Source organism: Eleutherodactylus coqui, chromosome 3, assembly GCF_035609145.1.
Source record: "Eleutherodactylus coqui strain aEleCoq1 chromosome 3, aEleCoq1.hap1, whole genome shotgun sequence".
In the NCBI taxonomy this organism is placed as follows: Eukaryota; Metazoa; Chordata; class Amphibia; order Anura; family Eleutherodactylidae; genus Eleutherodactylus; species Eleutherodactylus coqui.
The window spans coordinates 242,871,584-242,895,933 of NC_089839.1; the positions used below are offsets into that span (position 1 = coordinate 242,871,584).

General features: G+C 38.9%; 1 protein-coding gene across 1 annotated transcript in view; it reads right to left on the reverse strand.

Annotated features, from left to right (window-relative positions):
* Positions 1–14,167: 14,167 nt before the first annotated feature.
* Positions 14,168–24,350, reverse strand: part of OLFM3 (olfactomedin 3) — a 117,163-nt gene continuing 106,980 nt past the window's right edge. The window contains exons 5-6 of the mRNA XM_066594992.1: positions 15,153–15,259; positions 14,168–14,845 (exon numbers count right to left, since the gene is read on the reverse strand). Coding sequence (XP_066451089.1) covers positions 14,168–14,845; positions 15,153–15,259 — 785 coding nt within the window. The remainder of the gene's footprint in view (positions 14,846–15,152; positions 15,260–24,350) is intronic.

A 24,350-nucleotide genomic window follows, 5' to 3' on the forward strand; every position in this document is an offset into this window, starting at 1 on the left:
TCTAGCTCAAGCTCTTCATTCAATAAAGACCTTTACTGTTTCAGCAGCAGCTGGACTAATGTCCACCTTTGTGCATCAAACAGGTAAAGGTGGTTGAACTCGCACTCATTTTGAGAAGCACCCTTTTAGAGCAGGTACAGATGGCAATTTCCCTCATCCGCTTCCTGTATCCACAGCCCATGCTGCTATGGACTTCCCATCTCCCTCATCACACCTCTTACCCCCGAGCCTGCCTGTGGTCCCAAACATCATCCTGGGCACTCCACAATTATTATATATGGAAAAAGGTCTGTGGGTGATACCTGCTACAGATTTTGCGTTTAAGGTATGCCTTTTACTACTTTATGTTGTTTTCATGGAAATAAACAGGAATACACCTTCTAATTTATTAACACAAAGTAGTAACAAAGTAACTCTTCAAGGACTATAGCAGTATGAATGGACCATGATACATACCATAGTTGTCAATCTATAGAGTGTCCTATGGGGTTAATCCCTCTATATCCTTCCTTGTTTTTGTTCATATTTTCTATTTGTCTATTTTTATATCTTCTGCCATAGTGAAGACACAGATAGTAGCATGTAATACATGTCACGTGAAAGCAGGTTCTATAGGTAGATTGCATACTGTACATGAGACAAGATCCGATGGAGTATGCTTAGTATTGATCTCCATTGAGTTGTCTAATTTTCTTTATCCTCTTCCTTCTTTACCAAATATTTTATTTAAAAATTTTCAGTGTTAAAACACTTATAAAATGAGAAGCATTTATAGTACATATAACGGTGTACAATAAAGTTATGGATAGTATCGTGACTCTATCTATTTGAATTGTCGGCATGTCTAATGATAGATTACTTAACTTTTGCTTTAACCCATATGGAATATGGGGCTTGACTTGGATTATATAGAAATCAACACATCAACACATTACATGGTACCCAAGTATACCTGTGTATAAGAGGTGATTTTACAAGTTAAAGGGGCTTTCCAGGGAGAATATTACTGATGACCTGTCTTTAGGATAAGTCATCAATAGTGTATCACTGAGGTCTGTTGCTCGGGACCCTAACTGATCAGCGGAGCGTGCGCATGCTGTCAGCGCCACAAATACACAGAGGTTGGAGCGGATGCAGCGGTAGTCTCCACACCGACCTCCATGTAGTGGCCGGCGGTTGTAACTGCAGGCACAGCTCGTGTTGATTTCAATGAGAGCCGTGCCTGCAGTTACAAGCGACGGCTACTAGATAGAAGTCAGCGCAGAGACTTCCGCTGCTTCCACTCCGACTTCTGTGTATTTGCGGTGCTGACAGCTGATCTGTTGGAGTCCCGAGTGATGGACTCCAGTCGATCAACTATTGATGACCTATCCTGAGGAAATTGAGGTGCGGAATTCAATGCAGTATTCAATCGGAAAGCGTGATAAAACCCGCTTCAAAATCGAAATGATGCGGGTTCAGAGGCAAGCTGCTGATATTCCACTACAAATCAGCTTCTGTGTAGACCCAGCCTTAGAGTTACTGAAGCTATATAAGACAGCCTGCTTAGCTGTTTCCATAATCTTGGGACATCAGCCGACAAGAGGGGTATTGCATCACAACCATGATTGGCCTTGATGGCAATAACCCTTAAATTTGTGCTCCCAAGTCTGTGACCTCGAATGTTGTTGAATATCTGTACTCCTGTGCCCTACAGAATTCCTTACTCTGCTCGTTGATGCTCACCCCGGGTGGTCTGCAACGTACCCATGCATGTGTTTTATGGTTTTTGGTTCCACAGGTAAGATAGTTATCTCAGGTGAGAATTATGGTACTGGATACATAGTTGGCTGGACCTATTTATATTGTTATAGTTGGAGACAGAAAAGAAACCTCTCTCATAACTTACTCAAATATTTGTATGGTTCTTTTACATTGCATAGCATATTGTCTCTGGAATTACTATCACATCTTTTCAGGAGAAAGGAGACTTTAATTTGCATTTTTTGAAAACATTTATATTTTTAATTAATCCTTCCCTGTCCAACAGAGATTTGCAGCTAATTGGTTCTTTACTTTTTCTTTGTTTTGTAGACATATTATTTATGTTTATAGCAATGAAGTTAATTCGGTAATGCTAACCTTGTTTTGTGCTGTATATATTTCACTGGAAGGGAGATAATTTGATAATGTCGGAGTCATTGTATATGTTCTTCATTGTCTTACTTATTCATTAGAATTCATTATTTTCACTTGCAGCTGTTTCTAAACAGGCACATGGTTTTTCAGCACTTAAAGAAATTGGTATTTAGAAAATAAAGTCGGTTTCTGGTGTTGCGGCTCAGCCCATTCAAGTGAACTGCAATATAAGACATATGCCATGGACAAGACTGGTGCTATTTCATTAAAAAATCCCTTTTTAATAATCTTATATAGGGGTTTTCTAATAATATTAAAATTCCTTAACCACCACTTTTTTAGAAGACATCAAACTTTCTAATATAGTCACCATTGCCATTTTAGCCTCTGTTGTCTTGTCACATGCACAGTGCAGGTGCAGAATCCTGATGATGTGTCATTACTACCCCCATCACCCATATTTCTATAGTTCTTGAAGCAAAAACCTTGGTGTCTATAAGAACGTGGACAACCTCGTGTGGCCACCACCAGGTCCTCAATATATGCTCCCCATTTTCCTGTGAAGGATGGGCTTTCAACAAATCAGTGGTTCTTGTAGTTCAGATCAGGGATTTAGATTTTCTGCATTTAAGAAGTGAAATAATGGATTTATGGATTGTTTATAGTTAGATTTTTGTGAAAAAATTGGTGAACGGATGTCAGCTGAAACTGATCTATATTTTTGGAAGATTCTCATTTATTCTCACATTTGGGAGTTTCTGTTTCTGTACCTTCCAAAGAAATGAATGGAAAGGGCCATGCACATGTTCTACCTCTCTGTTCATTTCTCACCTGGATGCAGCCTCACCAGGCAACATGAGTATTGGGAGACCACAGTTTTGGAGATAGTTACTAATTGGTCTTGCACTGACCTATCAGACACTTAGGTTAGGTTCCACGCCTTGCTCATGCGCTACCACCATGTATCCATGATATAGCCAAATGCTCTAAGTCATCGTGGCATCCAAACAAGTAGTAAATGACTGGTGATTGTTAATGGCTGTGCGGCTTGCTTAAAACCATGTTGCCATTAGAAATCAACAGACAGTTACCACTCAATTCACTTGTAACCCGTACTGACTCTGAGGTGGTATCTTGAAGGCACGGTGAACACGTGGAATCTACCACCTGAGACCCTACCTTAAATAGGATCTGTCAGTTTCCTTGATATGCCTGTTTTAGTAAATCTTTGTATTCTCCACAGAACAGCAATTCTGGAACATCTTTTCTTATAACTCTACACAATTTCTGTTATTCCTCCTAGAAATATATGAATAAATTGACAACTAGGCGATACTACACCCCTTATCAAAGTGGTGTGTCCTTACACAGTCTGATACTGGCAGCACTGATTGGACCATGTAAGAGCGTGCTGGACCCCCCCCCCCCCACGTCAAGTGATGAAACCCAGACAATTTACTCATTAATTTTTAATATGAATAAGAAGGGAATGGCACAAGGCAGAGTTATGAGTTATGAGAAAAGAGGCTCAAAATTGTTGTATTATAAGGAATACAAGTGTTTACTAGATTAAATAAGTCAGGAGAGATGTGTCCTCTTTAATACCATATCCTGTCAATATTGCAATCTTTTCTAAAATATAGTTAAAGGGGTTTTCCGAGCAAATACAATTGATGACCTAACCTCAGGATAGGTCACAAATAGTTGATCGCCTGTTGTCAGTGCAGAGGGGCTGGACTTCGTCACCTGAAGAGGGAAGTCTAAAAAGTGGCTTCTCTTCTATTGAAATCAATGTGAGTGAAGTTGTCAATTACATTAAATAGGCATTATAGTATTTCTATCTTTGAGTTTTTAAGCTGCTGATATTGATTACCTATTCAGTGGGTAGACTGTTATCTGGCCTTATCAGCAAGGAAACTAATGTCCATTTGAACAGCTAACTGAGAGTAGGCACCATTGACAATAGGAATAAGTTACTCTGAATAGTGTCATCAAACTATAAGAAGCTCATATCCAGGGAGGTTGCAGAAGTAATGGCCTTACTCACTTAGGGGTAATGATAATCCAAACGTTATCAGAGCACTCTTATCTTTCACAGCAACTGGCATCTCAATTATAACTGTTAGCATCAAGGACTGATAAGCCATATTCATCTCTCTGTGTATAATAGAGAGCGATGTTTCTGTGTATTACTGGAGCCATATGTCTCCTTTGACCAAATGACTAACAGTTGTGTTCCATTGGTCTTGTGAGTAACATCGAAAACAATCTGTTTTTGGGTTTGGTGTATTGAAAGTTTAATGCGGCTATGTGTTCTTTCTTTTTAATCCAATGCTAATAAAGATTATGTTTTAGGTTCTCCTTTTTGCGATGGTAGTCTCTGCTAGAACCTTTCAACCCTTTGTGATTTCAAACTTTTTGCAAAAGTTCGGCACACTGGCCCAACTGAACTTTTCAAAGTTTTGCTCACCACTTAGTATACATATGACACTCAGGAATTAAATTACAAAAACAAACACTCCCCCCAAATCTTCCCTTAACTCTCTCTTGAAACTAGCAATATATGATAACTCGTATAACCTGACCACCAGCTTCCTGAAAAAAAAAACAAAAAAAAACACCACTACTAATAAATCCTTAAGTGTACAAATAAGTAATATAAAAAGTCAATTTATTCAGTTTTTCTTGGTTAAATTTTGCCGAGTTTGTGAAAAAGATTTTAGAAGACAATTTGACAAATTGGTTAAAAACATCATTTAAAAAGAAGTTTGATTTTGCTAAGCTCTGCAAAATATTTTGGCTTAATTTTTACTTAATGTGTAGTATTTGTTAGGTAATATTCAAAAGTGAAGGTCCCCCAAATTGCACTGTTAACCCTTCATTACCAGCAACTCAAGATTACTTATTCTCACTTGCTGCACCATCAGAAATAGAGTGGATTAAATGGGTAGATCCAATGATTTCCATCTAGAGTAAAATATGATTTAGAAATATCCGTACTCCGTTGAGTTTGTAAAATTGTACATGCAAACACAGAGAGCTGTTAATATACTGACTTTATAAAAAAGAGCACTGCGGATTTCCACAGAAGTGAACAGATACAATCGCACAATGTTGATTACAATAACGACACAGGCCCCAAATATGCTTGCAATTTAAAAATGTGCAACAATACAGAAGCACCAGGCCCAGGATTAGGGTTAAGGCAAATGTACACATATTTCAATTTTTTTACAAAATACTTCCAGCTTTTTCATGGAGCATAGAAAAGAATGAAGCAAGATGAAGACCAACAACAATGTAACCAGTAAAATAGCGGCACACTAATGTGTGGGATGCAGAAACAGAGCCACGAGTGCAAGAACAGTCTTCTAGAGTTTTGATTGTATAAGATAATGTAGTGTCTGAGATACCAGGCCATTACTATACTGTGTGTAAGTAGAATTTAATTCATTCACTAGTAGTTCACAAGAATATTCCCTACACAGAAAGTTTATTTTACTCTGATAAAATTAAAAAGTTCCAAGTTAATTGTAACACCAGGATGTAATAATGTATCTACCTATTTACTCATTAATTACGAAAGAAGGTTCAACAACATTGGTTGCTCCTTTCCTGAAACACTGTCACTCTTGTGCATGGACTATATCTGGTATTGAAGCTTAGTCCCATACCTTTAGAATTGGGTTGACTTCCAATATCGGAGCAAGCCCCAGAACAAGGATTGGTGTTGTTTCAGGAAAAGAGCAGATTCTTTTATCTAATAGCAAATAAGTAAGAGCAGGGCCATAGTGAGTAAGTATTTACTTGTTGTCAAGAGACATCTGAAGAGGAAACCTCTTTATGGGATAATGCAACAATTAAATTGGAAAGCCCAAAATGGAATAAATCACTCTATCACACATAGATGTATATAAACATGTACTTGTGGCATATATTGTGAATTAGCTTACATAGAAAATCACTACATTTAGGAAACAAGAATTTAAAATGTTGCCTAATGGTGCACTACAAACCCCTTTTCTTTTGTTAATTTATACTTTCATTGTAGGATGTCTATTATGCTTTCGTCTTCCTAAAAGAAATATAGTTATCGTTAAGTTTTCCTTCCTGTTTATTATGCAGTGCCTTATTTTTTAGCAAAACCACTACTATAAAGGTACAAAAACTAATACATTTCCTCTCCACTTTCAAAATATTATATGTAGTATGTATAGCATTGTATGTGCATTGAACGTTGGACTGGGGATCCTTGGACTCACCAGAGGGATTAATTCTGGGACCCATGCTTCATCTTTACAGAACCTGTGCACATTATACATTTAATTTAATTCTAATCTGTGTTATCCTTGCACACAGAGAGCATGAGCAATATGGTCTAATAGATTATTTGCAAACCAAGTCATAAATCATAGACCCTTGGGGCAGTTGATAGGCTCCAAATGAGGTTGTCTTCTGATATATCGTGGGAGCCCTTAGATTTCTGTGGCTATTTTCTATGTCAGTTGACTGGTGGGCCTGCTTGATCTTATGTCCACACATAAGTATTTAAGAATGTAACATGTCCACACATAAGACTTGGATGGGTAAAAATTGACAGATTGGTTGGGTTCCGAACGCTGGACTGCCAGAGATAGCCAAATGCTATTCTAGCCTATCTCTGGTATTCCCATTGACAATTAATAGAGTAACAGTGCGATTTTGAAACCTACCCTCTATTCATTGCCATGTGAAAACAAACCAGTAGGTGAGGATTGGTGTGGGTTCCAACAGTCCAACCACCACCAATCTATAAGTTTTCACCCATCCAGTGAATGGTTGAAAAGTTGAAATTACAGCCACAAACCAAAATACCCCTTTAAGGCCTTTTTATATTGGCCAATGGTCGGGTGCAAACATTTGTTTGCCTGATCATGTGCCTGTCTGAATATACTGGCAGTCAGATGAGGAGCAAGCAAACACTCGTTCATAGGTTGATTGGAACTTATATGTGTGCTAAAATAAGGGGTAACTTCAGCTGCTTTATGTAGTATCTTGGCATGTTCCTTGTATAATAGTCTCCATATACAGTCCTCCATTATTCTGTACCTATGGTACAGCTTAGAAAGTGATAGTTAGTTGATGATGGAGACATGACTTATTCGTACATCAATATTCTTATTATTTTTAAGACATTTACATAATAAGTAGTTGGCATTTACTGCAGCGTCTTCTATTATTTTTATCTCTGTAGCTTGTTTTAATAGCCTTTAAATTCTTAGTTGCTATACCAATGCATAAATAAACTCTATGGATACAGTTGTGTATAACAGAGAACTCTAAATCTGTGACTATGACATTTCATCTTGAAATTGGGACCTTTTCATATTCTTTACATTCCAGAAATAACATAATTGTGGTGCTGCATGTTTAATCCACGACATTTATCTCTTGTGTAGTGTATACAAACAATGTATATTATACCTTTTTTACATGGGTGTGTTCATGGTCAAAAATCAGGTCAATTAAAAACACTCCTAAATTAGAGTTAAACATACCCATTGTGGTTCTCTATGTCAGTGTTCCAACAACTCATTTGAAAGCCACGTCTACATCCCAGGCCCCCTGTATGTGGCACATACTGCTGTGGATAAGTACCACCAGGATGGGTTACGGCATCACTAGAAATTGGTGCTAGAGTTAAAACCATTTCCCAGGTTCATAACACAAGGATAAAAGCCATATGAATTGGTAATATCTTTCATAAGCTTTTGTTCTTTTCAATATTCAATGTTTAATAGACTGACACCTCTGATATTGGATAATGACTTGTGACCTACAAAACGTTGGGGACCTCTGCCCTACATGCATGTCAGAACATAAACCTCACATGACCTACATTTCTACAATTTAATGCTGATACTGTTTAGCAGTCATCTCCTATTTTCGTAAGACCCTTTTACCCAGGCCGATCAATCGTTCAGATTCTTGTACCCAGTGGGAATCTGAATGATTATCCTCCAGTGTAAATGCATGCCCCGACTGAACAACGAATGAGTATTCATTCGCTTTTCGTTCATCCTCCAGTTTCTGCATACAGAACGTATCAGCCCATGTAAACAGGTAGTCACTCATTTATGAATGACTGCCTGTTTACTGTGAATGTAGGTGCGTAGACAGGAACGATCCCCAGACTGCTCCACCTCCATTCACTGAATGATGCTCGTTGCTGTCTAAAAGCACAGGAATAATTGGGACGACCAGTCGGGCATCTGCATCCAACAGGTCGCTATGTCTAAAATAGCCTTTACTGTGCTATTGCTCTTCATCAACATGTAGATTTGTTGGTACTTGTGGGTTACCTATCAGCACTTAATAATATATACCATTTAATGCCATAGGCTATTGCCGTGTTTATACCACCTGAATAATAGTATAAATATTTATGTTTTTGGAGAAATAAAGAGTTTCAGAAATATAGTGTTTTTTAATGCAAATGTGTTGGTGAAACATTAGTGGAACTAATTAAAAAAGTGCTGACAGATAATCCACAAGTACTGATTTGTTATGATCATAGTGATCTTGAGAAACAATCTTTCACCATTATGGTGTAGTCATTTAAATTTGTTTAACGTTGTATAAGAAGGAATACAACTGATGGTTTTCATCTACTTTGGTGCTTCCTTTTGCAATTCAGACACGGCAGTACTTCTCACCAGACTTGACTGCTTGAGGGGGTTTCAAAGAAGGGCAACTAAATTAATAAATGGACTGGAATACCCAGAGAGGCTATCAGAATTAGGATTATTCACCCTGGAAAAAAGATGGTTAAGGGCCAACCAAATAACTATGTATAAATACATTAGGGGACAATACAAGGATCTCTCCCATGATCTACTTATACCAAAGACTGCGTCGGTAAAAAGAGGGCATTAGCTACGTCTAGAAGAAAGCAGGTTTCATCACCAACAGAGAAGGGGGTTCTTTACTGTAAGAGCAGTGAGACTGTTTACCATCACCTGAGGATGGGGCGATGGCATAAACCATTGAGGTGTTTAAGAGGGGACTAGACGTCTTTCTCGAGCTGGAGGATATTACAGGATATAGACATTAGGTGACCGGCGGGTTTGTAGTTCCAGGTCTTACAGTCAGGTAGGAACTATCCAAGGTTGATCCAGGGATTATTCTGATTGCTATTATGGAGTCGGGAAGGAATTTTCCCCCGAATAGGCTACTTGGCTTCTGCCTCTTAGGGTTTTTGCCTTCCTCTGGATCAACTAGAGGTTGGAAATAGGCTGAACTAGATGGACATTGTCCTCATTCAGCCTAACATACTATTTTACCATGCATGTTATTATGACTCCACTCCAAACAGTCAGATCTCTAAAGGTCTCTAAAATAACTGGTGGTGCTATATAATCCCGTATCAGAAGTGGGTAATAGCACTAAATTCCAAGTAGAAAAGTCCAGCACAGAACATTCTTGAGTAAGAACTCTTTGAAACTAGCAGGCTAACCAGGATGTCCTCATTTTACTATTGTTTAAGCTTATTTAATAAAGCTTTGGTTTTATATTTTAAACTGGACCAAGTGCTGGATTTTTCTACTTGGAATTTAGTGCCTCCTTTTCTATATAGCACTTGTTTAATTGAAAAATTGACAATATTAGTCCTATTCCGGCCAGAATCTAATACTACTGTAACAGTTTAGACAAAAGTTGTTGGTAGCAAATTCTAATATCATATAATAAATATGTTATGCACTTGTACAATAATCAACAATACTGGTAATGTTAAACTCTTTCTGTCTTAAGCAACTCGCTAGTCTCAGCATTTCAAATTTGCAATATTATATAGAAATTACATATTCATAGTTCATTTATCCGTATCTTAAGAGTCCTATTAAGTTTTTTACTGCATTAGTAGTAAAATCTTTTTCAGTAAAACAGAGTAAGGCAAACAGTTCAGGTCAACCACTAATGTTCCACAATGGTCCCAAGTTCAGCTTTACATCGAATCAATAAATCTTAATTCAGATAGCAAGGAACTCTTTACAGATCAATAGTTCTAAGATATCCATACGCAGCATGAATCTTGTATTTGCTTGGCTGGAGGCCAATGGCATTTTATGCTTTCAGCAAGTTAATATTTTGGTTTGATTCTATCTCTAAAATGTCTTATATTTGTAACATAAAAGAATATACTATTTTTAAAACCTATGAGCCTGATCATATCTAACTAAACCATAGAACTCCTAAAGCCCAACAAAAAAAGGCAACTTGTTCCATTGAATGTCATATTATGGAGCTATTTTCCCATAGAAGTATTTATTTTAGGGTGTAACAAAAAAAGGGGGCCTGGTACCATGTTAGCCAGTAGAGCAAAGTGTGATTGTTGTCAGTGAGAGAAACCAAGTAATCTTGTAGATATGATACCTTTTAATGGCTAACAAAAAAACATGATGTTACAGTAAGCTTTTGGTTCTTCTATTGATCCTTTTAACCGGATGAAGAATTGATAAAAGACCCGAAAGCTTTCTATAACATCATGTGGTTTTGTTAGCCATTAAAAGGTATCATATCTACAAGATTACCTGGTTTTTCTTACTGAGGAATATCACATTTTAGGGTATAATGACTCCATAATATGATGCAGAATACCATACTGCAGCATGTGGAGTGTCAAAGGCTATATTATAGAGCAATTGGGATTTTGTTCAGCTTCCTTACACCCAGCTCTGCCATGTTCATAAGCCACACTACTTTTCTTTCAATGGTCTGATGTGGACATCACATTAATGTTACTGAATTTTGGAGGAAGCTTCTGTTCTAGATAGTCTAGTGACTATAATTCAGGTTTACAATTTATTAGAGTTGACTGGCAGGTAATTTAAAAAATGGTCAAAATGACTTTAAAAAAAGTCATACCTCACTTATTCCCTGCTGCTCCCAATATGACACTTCTATGGTTCCCCACTGGCCTCTACATCCTGATCCCTCTTGACATGGAACTGTGACTCAACCCATCACTGGCTGACACATATCACATCTCTTACAGTGAGTGGTTAAATGATCACATTTCCTGTATCGGAAGGGAACAGGAGGTAGACACCGGCAGGGGATCTAAAAAGTACTAAAGCACGAGTGGCAAGGGATTGTTGAGCTAAGGCCATCCTGACCCTTTTTAAATTTTATTTTCTGGGTAATTACTTTAACATGTACAGTACTGTGCAAAAGTTTTAGGCAGGTGTGGAAAAAATTGCTGCAAAGTAAGAATGCTTTCAAAAATAGAAGTGTTAATAATTTTTTGGTCGTGGTAACAAAATGCTAAACGAATGAACAAAAAAGATGTTTAAAACAAATCTATATTTGGTGTGACCACCCTTTGCCTTTAGAACAATATCAATTTTACCAGGTACACTTGTACAATGTTTTTGAAGGAACTCGGCAGGGAGGTTGTTTCAAACATCTTGGAGAACTAACCACAGATCTATGGATCTAGCCTTGCTCCAGTCCTTCCGTTTCTTCATGCAATCCCATGCGGACTCAATGTTTAGATCAGGGCTTTTTGAGGACCATATAATTACTTCCAGGATCCATTGCTCTTGTTTATGCTGAAGATAGTTGTTAATGACATTGGCTGAATATTTGAGGGTTGTTGTCCTGCTGCCGAATACATTTGGAGTCAATCAGATGCTTTCTATTTTTGAAGAAAAAAATCTTAGCAATTTTTCCACACCTGCCTAAAACATTTACACAGCACTGTACATTATTGAGTCATCAGGTAATGGTCTACCAATGTTACATGCTGAGATTCTTCAAAAAAATGTATTAATATAAATACATCTCAAATCGTGCAAATCACAGTATTTGGGAAAACTGTCTAGTACAGTCTATTGCATAGGGATATCCTGAAACTTTTGCTTGTAAGGAGTTCCCTAAAGATAGACTTTTAACTATGGCATAAATTACACAAAGTACATATAAAACATACAGTGCTGATGAATGAGCACATAAATGGAGTAAGGCAGAGAACGATCATCTAGAGAAACAAAAAGAATACAAAATACATGATTAAAAACAGAGGCAAACACAAGTGCAAGTGTATATGCATACACCGAAACACATTAACGAGGGAAGATACAGAAAAAAGTTGTAGGAAATAGCAACATTTCCAAGTAGCCTAACTCAACCGTCTTAATAAAAAAAAAGAAAGGGAATTTTTTCATAGACTGCGTTGATTTTCTCGATCGTTAAAACCGGATGGGTTTTTTTTTGCAAATTATATTTCTTTTGTAGTCAGCAAATTAATATCACAAACTGGTTGCTCGCTCATAGGCTCAATGCATTAATAGAGTCTGCGTGATTAATAGACCAAATAATTGTCCATCGTTATGACTTATTAGTAGAGGCTGCTCCAGGGTTTAATAATTACAGATAATTAGACCTGCCAGCTAGCTATTCAGCGATATGATAAAGGAGTAAGGGGACGACTCAGCTTATTAACCCTTTGATATCTCATAGTGGTAATTAGTATCTTACAAGATTGCAATTGAACCATCATTTCAGTCAGTGACACACCCTTACTCCCACCTTGCAAAATATAATCTGCTGTGGTGTGTAAACCCTGGACGTGCCACAATATCATCCATCTGGTTTATTTTTGTATGTACAGTATATATTACATATGTACAGTATGTATTTATTAGAATGATCATATTATTCATGAATTATTGGCAGATAATGTCAGGTTCTGATTAGTTGTGTTGACTTGTATTTTTGTTATGACTCGTATGTTGTAGGCTTTCACTAACGTACAACATCCCAAATTTAAAATATTTAAAACTATATATAATATAGACTTTTTAAGTTGATGTGCAATCTATTAAAATCTATCAAATATAATTATTTCATAAAATATACAACCTGTGAGAAAGAATTCTAGTTCAAATTAAGAAGAGATGCTTTATATATTTTATTTTTTCAGTATCCATTTCTCATTTTTAAACTATTCTGGCCTTATAATATTGATGCTAGTGGAGACAAAATAGATGTTCAACTTTCTGTCTTACACATCACCATTCGGAATACGTGCCATTCTACTGGCTATGGATGCTGTTGTTGCAGTGGCAAAGTTGCAACAATGGCTTGAATTGATATGTGATGTATTTAAAAGTCTTCTGGGAAACAGATGGTGTTCTTGTTAGACTTTACATATTGTTAACTAAGTTTTCTACTTTAAAGGGGTGAACATTTAAAGTTATCCCATAACCACAGGAAATGGAATAACTTTCGGATTGGTAGGGATCTGACCATTGGGGCCCCACCAATCCAGAGAATATGAGTCCCAAAGATTCCCACATGAATGTACCAGCGGTCCAGCAAATTTACCACCCCTCCATTTAGGTCTGCTGGAAGTAAGCATAGGGCTTGAACTCTGCTGCTTTTGGCAAGTCCCATTGAAATTAATGGAGTGGAGGTGAGCGTACTCGACTGCCCTTCTATTATTCTATTGTCATGAGAACTTTTTAGACCCACATTTTTAGGATTAGCAGGGGTCCCAGCGATCGGTGCCCCACCTATCAAAAAGTTATCCCTCATTCAGGGGATGGGGGATAATTTTAAGTGTTGGTACAACCCCTTTTTAAGTACTTTGAATGTAACTGTATGATGTAGGTAATCTGCTTCTATGTATTTTTTATCTGTACTTTTCTATGTGGATTACTTGACTGATGTTTTCTTACACTACAGTGAATGCCAATTTCTTCTCTTCTATTTTATAATCCAACCCACACCAGTGTGATTGACTTGTAAATTTGCTTCCTCTGAACATCAGACTGTCTTGGATATGGTAGGTCTCCCAGGCACAACAGTATGTATGCTGCCAAAAACATTTAACCACAAAGCACACAAGAAAGAAATAACTGACAAAAAAAGAAAAGGGTATAAAAGGAAACGTAGACACCGTAGACCAGTAGGAAACATTACGAAATTAAGCAAATCCAGTAAATGAGCAAAAGATTGTTGAAAGATGAGCAAGGGACCTTGTGTGGAAGGCAAATTGAGTTGCAATTCACACATCACCATCTGTTTTAATGATGTGAAAAAGCGTGACGTTGAAGAGCACCTGGTGCCCATTGTTCCAGGCATAGAGGGCACGGTCCCGAGCATTGTAATCCAGCATTGATATATGAAAGTACTGATTGTGGAATGGGATGTCCATGTACTCATATGAAGAGGACTTGGTGGAATATGAGTAGTAGACCTTGGCACCTGTGAGATGGTTATTGGTGACGTACAATGTGCCACAAATCATGAAGGATTCTCCAGCACTCCTTTTGGGGTATCCTGTACTCCAGCTCTTAACAACTTCCAATGTGTCTTGTCGGAGCTGGCTTATAACAATATTCCCGGCATTCTGGTTGGTAGCATAAACAGCCCAAAGCCCAAACTCATCAGCCATCAAGTCGATGTCAGAATAGCCACCCCAGGTGTAAGGATAGACATTGTTGAAACCGGCATTGTCCAAGCTACGTTGTGCCAGGATTTTTCCTGTATTGAAGCTATACTTAATGATGATGTTGCTTTGATACTTGTTGAAGAAGAGTGAACCATTGTAAACCAGGTGACTAGTGCCAGCCCATTTAACTGGTAAGGTGTAAGTCCTGGATTCAGCTCCTGTGACAAAATCTGCCAGTGACTTGTACTCCCGGACTATTTTGCTGGTTGTGAATCCTTCCATATACCAGACCTATCAAGCAAACAGATACATTTCTTATTACCTCATACCTCAATATGCATTTGCATCTATTCCTGCTTTTCATATTCTATCTACATATGGATGAGCACATAAAACATCATTTCATTAAAAATCGAAAAGCGCTTTCTATTATTTCCTTCAGTGATCCTATTACTTGAGCTTCCAGATTTCATATGTTCTGTAAGACACGTGTTAGAGCAGAGAAATTATGATTACAGCACTTATATGTATAAGATATATAGTATTTGTACTCTTTAATGCATTGTGCTCCTTGTTTATTAACAATCCAAGTACATACACGGTTGTTTTTCTCAGATGCTACGGGATCTGTCATCCAGGCTCCAAACCGTGGCCCAGATGCCTTCACTGTAACAGGTCCAGTAATCTTCATGAGCTTTCCACAGGCTAGAAGAGAAAATATGAGAGCTATGAAAACATGACATTTCATTACTTCCATGCAACATTTCTGTATGAAGATCAGCATTGGTTTCTTGATTGCACACAGTCCCTGAGCTACTCTAACAGCAAAGTTTAACTTGAGTTTGATAACTTTCTATGACAGGTTATCTTAAGCCGTTTTTTTTCTTAACACAACAAAGCAATTGAAAAGTTATTAAAAAGGCAAATAAATGTGCCACAGAAAGTTATTTCGATGTGTTAAGTCTTAAGTTAAACTTTGCTACATCTGTAATCCTTATTACACAACATAACTGTGAATGGGCACGAGTTTATGGACAACTTACAGAATTTGAGATGAAGAAAATCTAGATAATGTATCATGCATTATAATTAGATATATTTCCCAAACGTTAATTTATTGTTTACCAAGTAACCCATTTTACTGTATTTATCAGTAATATGTTATACAATGTGTGCTGTATAGGGGCTGTCAGTTTGCTGTATACAGCTACAGCTAAAACTTCTCATTTAGTAATATATAACTATATTAAAAGTTTGAGTTTAGGTGATGTTAAAAACTCTTCTTTAGATATTGTATATTCCTTTATGTGCCCTTCAGGTCATCCAGCATATCTAGGATGGAACAGCTTTCATCCGTGTCACATAAAGAAGTCCATCATCTACAGTCAAGCTCTGATACACATCCAGATCTGTTCAGACAATGAAGACAGAAAACAACATCTGTCATCTCTGAGGAATACATTCCTCCAACAGGAATACAATCTACTGGTTATACGTGAGCAGATCCACAAGGCCACAAAGATTCCATGGAGCAGCCTCTAGGAGTACAAAAAGAAGGAAGAGACCAGCAGCGAGCCCCTAGTGGACTACCTGAAAGGGACATGGCATATTTTCATGGAATCATAAAATGGTAGAGTTGGAGGGAACCTCCAGGGTCATCGGGTCCAACCCCCTGCTCGGTGCAGGATTCACTAAATCATCCCAGATAGATGTCTATCCAGCCTCTGTTTGAAGACTGCCATTGAAGGAGAGGAAGTCACCATTGTGTTATATTTCATTTTTACACTGCTTTAACCACTTCTTTGTCATGTCTCTGTGTACAGTTTTTACAATAACTACTATGACTATGTTTATTTTTCTATGATTACGTTCATTTTTATGAAAATAATTAATATCATCTATTTCATAAAATTTTATATATAGACATTTTCTAATGCATATACATCAACTATATTTTATATATACTAATGCGTTACACATTTATATACTTATAATTGCATCTAAACTTTCATATATATTTTTTTTCCTTACTAACTTTTTAACCTCCTTTTTTTCTTTTTGCTTTCAACTCTGTTTTCCAATATGCATTACTAAGTTTGTATACTCTTACCAGCTTAACTGATCAAGGGGTTATCCCCAAAAACATGTTTTCACATGCTGGCCACACACTCTATTTAATAAAAGGCAAAGTTTTCTCACCAGAATGCTACTACTTATTTAAGCTCACCATCACTACCAGTCTTTCTGTTCTATTTTCCTGTCCATTCACATCCAGCTAGATGGAGCATCATCTGGTAGGCGGCACATCTACCACTGCTACCTCATCCTATTCTTCATATTTAATTATTCTTCACCCACACAACCATATGGATTTTGCTCCACCACCCCTTTTTTCTTTTCCTCATTTCTATTGAAGGAGAACTCACCACCTCTCATAGCAACCTGTTCCACTCATTGATCACCCAAACTGTCAAAAAAGTTTGTTGAATATCTGGTCTGTGTCTCCTCTCTCTATTTTAGTTTCATCCCCTTGCTTCTAGTCTTTCCTTGTACATATCTTCTGCTTGTCCAGGCAGCCTATAGTAAATGCCTACAATAGTGTCCTTTCTGTTGTTCTCTCCTTGTATTCTTACCCAAACAGTTTCTACAGAACTACCATGCTCTGAAGCTTGAATCTCTGTGGAGATGTATGCTTGCCTAACATACAACGCAATACCACCTCCCCCTTTTATTAGGTCTGTTTCTTATAAAAAGATTGTATCCTTCAAGCCTCGTATTCCAATCATGAGCATATTAAATGCGGTAGCTGGACTCATCTTCCTGTCCAGCTGTTTCTCAGATGCCTCTGCACTATACCAGTCGCTGCACTGGCTGCCCATGTATTACAGAACTCAATTTAAACTTATAACATTCACTCATAGAGCTCTCCATGGTGCTGCACCACCATACATCACCCCCCTCCTGTCCATACACCACCCAGCCCGCACGCTGCGCTCTGCCAACACATTTCGACTAGATTCCCCCTTATACAAACTTCACATGCTCGCCAACAGGACTTCACCAGAGCAGCACCGACCCTATAGAACGCTTTACCGCAGAACATCCGGATTATCTCTGACGCACGGAACTTCAGACATGCCCTAAAGACTCACCCCTTCAAACAAGCATACCAGCTCCCCTGATTTTAGTCCCCTGCCCTCTAACTATGCTCATCATGTACATTCCCTGACCCCGTACCTCCACCCCACCCCATTCTGATTGAGCCCCCATGCATTCAATGCGCTGCAGAATAAGTTGGCGCTATACGAATACAGATAATTATTATTATGTGCATCATTCTACCAAGCTTCTGTGAGGCCTATGACATCATATTTCTCTTCCTGTGTTAAGAGTTTCAATTCCCATTGTTAGTTTCCCATGTTCTGTGCATTTGTGTAGAAACATTTTCGTTTGTGATCGGTGTCTCTTGTTTCTCTACTTTCCGTCTGAATTTTTTTCTACTTCTAATAGCAAGGTTCTCAATTGTAATAATTAGCTGTATATTTTTACCTGGCCTTTCACTTACCTCCCCATATTGTTCTAGTTTAAAGCTCTCCTAATTAGTGAAGAAAGGCGCCCACCAAATATATGCTTAGCTGTTTTTGTAAGGTGCAACCCGTTTTTAACAATGTGTCCATCATATAGGTTATTCATTCCATGGTCTAGAAATCTAAATCTTTGATGGCAGCCCCATCAATATAACCAGTTGTTCACCTCTAGAATCCTGTTCAATCTCCTTATTCCATGGCCATCCACTGGGAGGATGGATGAGAAAACTACCTGTGCTCCTAGTTCCTTCACTTTTCTGCTGATGTCTTCAAAGTCTCTGCAGATAGTTGCAAGGTACTTTTTTGCAGTGTCATTTGTCCCTACTTGTATAAGTAGGAATGGGTGAGTCTGTGGGACTAAAGAGTCTTGATAGCCTATCTTTGATTTGTGCACTTGGAAGACAGCACACCTCTCGTGAGGTTATGTCAGGTCTGCAGATAGCGGCCTCTGTTCCTCTCAATAAGGAATCCCCCACAACCATCTCCTTTTCTTCTTCACAACACTTCTATTTCTCCATTCAAGAGGATTCTGAGTGCTTACTAGACTGTTCTTTGAGGGCAAAGTCATTTCTTGTTGTACCTCTTCGTTATTCTTCTGCGTGAGAACCTGGTACCAGTTCCCGAGCAGTATGGGTGCTGGCTGATTCCTGATCCCCCTGCTCCTTTGGGTCACATGCTTCCTTTCCGCTCCTTCTGCCGGTACACTGAAAATGTATTTTTCTTCAACATTTTGAAGACTTACTTCTGCTCTATCAAAGAAATCCTTATCTTCCTTAATGAGTTTCAATGTAGTTATTCTTTCCTGAAGACTTTGCACCTTTTCCTCCAATAGAGACACAAGCTTACATTTCTGGCAGGTGAAGTTTGGCTTTTACTCTGGTAGGTCTGTAAACATACAGCATATGTTGCAGCTCAGCATATACGGCTACTCACCCCTCCCATGTTGTCAGATGATGTCCAGATTCCGAACTTTAAAAGTCAAGAATTCTAGTGATGAATATATGACCTATAAGATGCTACTAAGTGTTAAGCCTTTGGAGTTATACATGTTATTGTGATCAAGCCACGGATAGCAATAACCAGATGAGGTTTCTGCGTATGTACTATAGTGTTCTGATAGTTAATTCCAAGAAATATGGGTTAGTGTCTGATCATAATAAGTCATGAAAAGTGTAAATTTTAGGGAAAGGCTTCTGTGCATATATTAGATGGCAAAATATTGGTGAGGGATACATAACACCTCTGCGCACTGTACCTATTATATGCTAAATATGCGCAGCTAATGAGCTTTCACAGAATGATTGCAAAAGAAACCTGGCCAGGAAAAGGGAAATTATGGTTAGAGTCCTATATGCAGATTTACTGGTACCACTTCGAAGTGTGTCTACAAATTTTATATAGATTGAGCATATATTAAGAAGGCCCGAGGTAACATGTGGTTTACTGCTACCACTTGGAGACCTGGAGAGGTAATGTACCGGCCAGTGCGGTATGGCTGTTGAAGGGTTATGCCAGGTAGTGTAAATATATTATAGTCACTAATTACTTCAGATGGGTTGTTGATCCAAGGATTATTCCAATTGTCAGATTTGAAGTCAGGAAGGATTTTTTCCTTAACCCATTTAGGACCAAGCACGGCAAATTTACAGCGCTTGGTCCTGGGCTTTAAACCCAACCGACTTTAAAAGTGTGCAGCAGGTTTAAAGCCCCTGTTCCTGCAATCAAGCAGGAGCATGTCCGGTTGTCAGCTGTTAGTCACAGCTGATAACCCGGAAGAGAGGGGAGAAGTGGGTTTTAACCCTTTTCTGCTTCCTCCTTTCTTTAGTACACAGAGCTCAATGAGCACTATGTACTAAAAAGTGAAAATGGAAGTATAACTTCCACTACATGAGCCGGCAGTCACGTGACCACGGGGATTCCCTGCTACAGCAGAGCTGCAGGGTCCTACAGACCCTGATCAGCTTTGCCAGTGCCTACTGTCACTACACAGGATGTTTTTTCCTGTAACTCTGGCTGCTATGGATGCCCCGGCTACAGTGGAAAAGTGTCAAATAAAAAAACATAAAAAACATGTGAATGTCCCTCAGAGGTCTTATATGACGTCATATAAGTGACTGGCTTGGCCGCATTTAACCTGTGACGTCCCGAAGAGTCAACGGAGAGTGCCCATGTGTCCCCCTTTCACAGCGCGCAGGTGCAGATGGGAGATGACCCCTCACACACCATGTAAACAAGGTAGGGAAGAAATGCAATTGAATTAGGTAAGTGTACTTTGTTTTTTAACTGTTTTCTTTGCACAGGTTAGAATGTACAGGGATGCAGGGCACAGGCAAAAAAAGGGGTTTTGCTGACAAAATCCCTTTAAGAGTTTAAATGAAGAAAATTGGCTTGTACTTCATTGGTTCTTCCTCTGGATCAACATTTGGAGGAGCTGGAGGGTAATAGGCTGAACTAGATAGACATATGTATTTTTTCAGCCTTAGCTACTATGCTAAGAGATTGAGACCAAGACGCAGAGTATTGATTTAAAGGTTAAGTACATCAATACTCCTATGAAGGGACAGAATGTAAAGGAACTTTCACAAGAGCTGAATATTTCTGCAAAATACACCTAAGGCCTCAGTCACACGGGCGCATCGGCACCCGTACACCGGCGCCGATGCGCCCATGTGACTGACACCAGCAGACGGACGTACCTGAAGACGGCCGTCTCTCTGCAGAGTCGGGAGGAAGAACATGTGACCGGCTCCATTGCCAGTCATGTGTTCTATGATAAGCGCTGGAGAGAGACGGCCGTCTTCAGGTACGGCCGTCTTCTAACTGTCAGTCACATGGGCGCATCGGCGCCGGTGTACGGGTGCCGATGCACCCGTGTCACTGAGCCTTCAGGACGCAGAAAATTCTGCACCAAAATCTGCATGCATATCTGGGGGTATAGAGAAGAAATACACAGGGATATGGAGTAGAAATCCATGGCAGCAGATAAGGCTGTGTCTTTAGGTATGTCTTGCAGAACTATTCTGCTTGTGTGAAAGAGTCCTAAAAGAATATTTTTGTTCAGTAAAGTCTATTTTGATATATCGAGCTGCCTCTGTCACCATTTCTCACCACCATGCCATCACACAACAACAACCTGTTTCACATGATATGGTGTACAAGGTGTCCTGATGGACTAAGCAAAGACTACAGTCCAAGATGAATCTCCACATGCAATAACAAAGAAGCTTGGGGGCTATTTCTGTGGATCGGGCCACAGTGTGAAAGGTTTAAAAGTCTTACTACTCAATGGCCAGTTTAAGAAGGACAGAGAGGTTAAACTCTGGGAATTCAAACTGATAAGGACTTTCCAATCATTGACCCAAAGACTAAATTTAAATTCCTGGCTTTATGACTAGAGATGAGCGAGCGTACTCGTTAAGGCAAAATACTCGAGCGAGTATTGCCATTTTCGAGTACATGCCCACTCGTGAGAAAAGATTCGGGGGCTGGCAGGGATGAGCGGTGAGTTGGGGGAGTGAGCATGAGATCTCCCCCCCCCCCCACGTTCCTCCCGCTCTCCCCCGCCGGCCCCCGAGCGGGCATGTACTCGAAAATGGCAATACTCGCTCTGTATTTTGCCTTAACGAGTATGCTCGCTCATCTCTATTTATGACCCATTATATGGACACTTCACACCCCCATCAGTGACTCTAGATCCTACTCAGCACCTTTTGACTTTCCACAATCCTATCTTTTATTGCTCTGGTTTATCTGATGTTTCACCCATTGTACAATATCTTGATTTAACTTTTAAATGCTTTTTGTTTCAGAGCTTCATTTGTTTCAGGCCCGATGAATGGGTCTCTGTATTCTGAAAGCTGGGAAACACTATTTTTTTCTGGTTAATACCAATAAAAGTATCACCTTGACTACACTTTTACTTTTTTTCTAAAAGACTATTGAACATCACATAGATTTTTCTGTCTTACAAAGTATCACACTATCTTTGCCATACAAAATGTTCAATGAGCATCTCGTCATATGTATAGTTAGATGTCTTCTACTGAAAACCATATGGGGTAATTATATACTATTTTTCCTATTGTATTTTTATTTTTTTTGCTCTTTGGAACTTTTATGTTCCCCATTGAATTCAAACACATAGCATTGTGAAATTACAGTATAAAAACAGCAACAAATAAACTACTGCAGTCATCAGTGCCCTTTGTGAATGAGAATACAGACATTTGCATTTACTAAATTGCTCCTAGTGATAAAATACCTCATCAGCGAATCTGCCCTGGCCTCTTCTACATACGTGACTGCTTTAAAATCATCACCACAGGCAGCAAGTCAAACAAGGCATTGCTTATTGTTTGTCCTTTTCCCCACAGGCCGCCAGTAATAGAGAATAATTTGTGTAAAATAATACTGATTATCTTGGTGGCTGCTTTCATTTATGGAAGACTCTCCACAAAGCTCTGGGAACACGCAAGCAGGTTGAGCACAGCAGCACAAGACTTTAATGATTAAATTGCGGTTGCCACCCCCTCCCTTGTATAAAGCGCTTTTCTACCTTGTGTAATGACAACAGATATTTAGAAAATATAGGTCTTTCAAACAGTCTCCTATAACCATTAAACACTTACTCTCCTGCTGTGTACAGAAATTAAGTAGGCATGTCTATTTTATTACAGCAGGATTCTTGTTTCTTCGGTGCCTTTAGTAGACGTGCCAAAGTTTTAATGCAATTTCATAGGAGAGCAATCATAACTGTTCAACAGAGACAATAGATGAACTGTTCAGCCATGCTGCTCCTTAGGTTTACCAATGCTAAATGCAAAATGAATTCAATAACTTGATGCCTGGAAACAGAAAAGTATTCTTTTGGTAACGTGCTTTGAAAAAGGTTTACTGAGACTAGTGCTATTAAGTGCACATTTTCTAGGAGTTTTAGGATGTTAAATGTCCTTTTACTCGCAGGAGAGAAAAAGTAAAACCTTTTGCAGCATGATTCTGTTAGGGTTGTCAAGGCCAAACCCCATATTCAGTATTCTGTTGTCAGTGGTATTTCATTGGCTCCTTCCTGCTCTGACAGTCTGTACCAGGGGCGTAACTATAGGGGATGCAGGGGATGCAGTTGCACCCGGGCCCATGAGCCTCAAGGGGCCCATAAGGCCTCTCCTCTCCATATAGGGAGCCCAGTACTATGAATAAAGCATTATAGTTGGGGGCCCTGTTACAGGTTTTGCATTGGGGCCCAGAAGCTTCAAGTTACGCCTCTGGTCTGTATAATTAGATAACCGTTTTCTTGCATCGGTTTTCTCCTGTGTTTGAGATGTGAATTCTGTCATGCTACTTCTTGTTTTCTTTGTAATAACCTGTAGAGTACTATATGAGTTTGGACCATACAGTAGGTATTACTGACAAAAATTTACCTAGAAGAATATAATGTTGTGCTGTAAATTTCACCATAGGTCGCAAAGGCTATGGTTTCCCCTTAGGGAGAGCACCTAGAAGGTGTTAGTAGACTTAAGGCCCTTTTACACACAATGATTATCGTTCAAAATTCATTTAAACAGCCAAAAGTGTGCAAAAATCGTTATGTGTAAATGCGGGCAGCCGTGCACTATTTGTTCACTTATCATTGGCTGCTGGTTTTTAGCCTGCATAAAAACCATCATTTGTTCCATTTAAATACAAATCGTTCAGTCTTTTGAGCAGCTCACCGACTTGAGGGGAGTAAGCAATGTACTCATTGTGCTTGTCTTCCATACATAATGAGTACATTGTTTACTCATGTCAGGAGAAGACAATGGAATTCTGCTGGCCAGATAATGTTATCAAAATGTTATCAGTTTGTTCAGTCGTGCGGACGTTTCAGCGATAATCGTCGTGTGAAAAAGGGCCTTTAGTAGGCTATCCATGCTCCTCTGGGAATAATATGCCAAAGAGGAGATGGAACAATTACTCTACAGTGCCACCTATTAGAAGGGAGAATTGCTGCAAGTCAATGTCAGACTTTTTAATAACCCTTGTAACAATGACTGAGAATTCTGAGCCAAAGCTAGAATCTTCTCCAGAAGGAAAAGATAACCATGAACAGACAGACTGTTTCAGGGTTTTTTCCCTCACCAGTTAACAGTAGGGTTTCTGGCTTGGCTAGTGAAAAGACTATGATGTAGGTTGGGAAGGGTATAGTTTCTCTTTAGGGAGAGCACCTAGAAAGC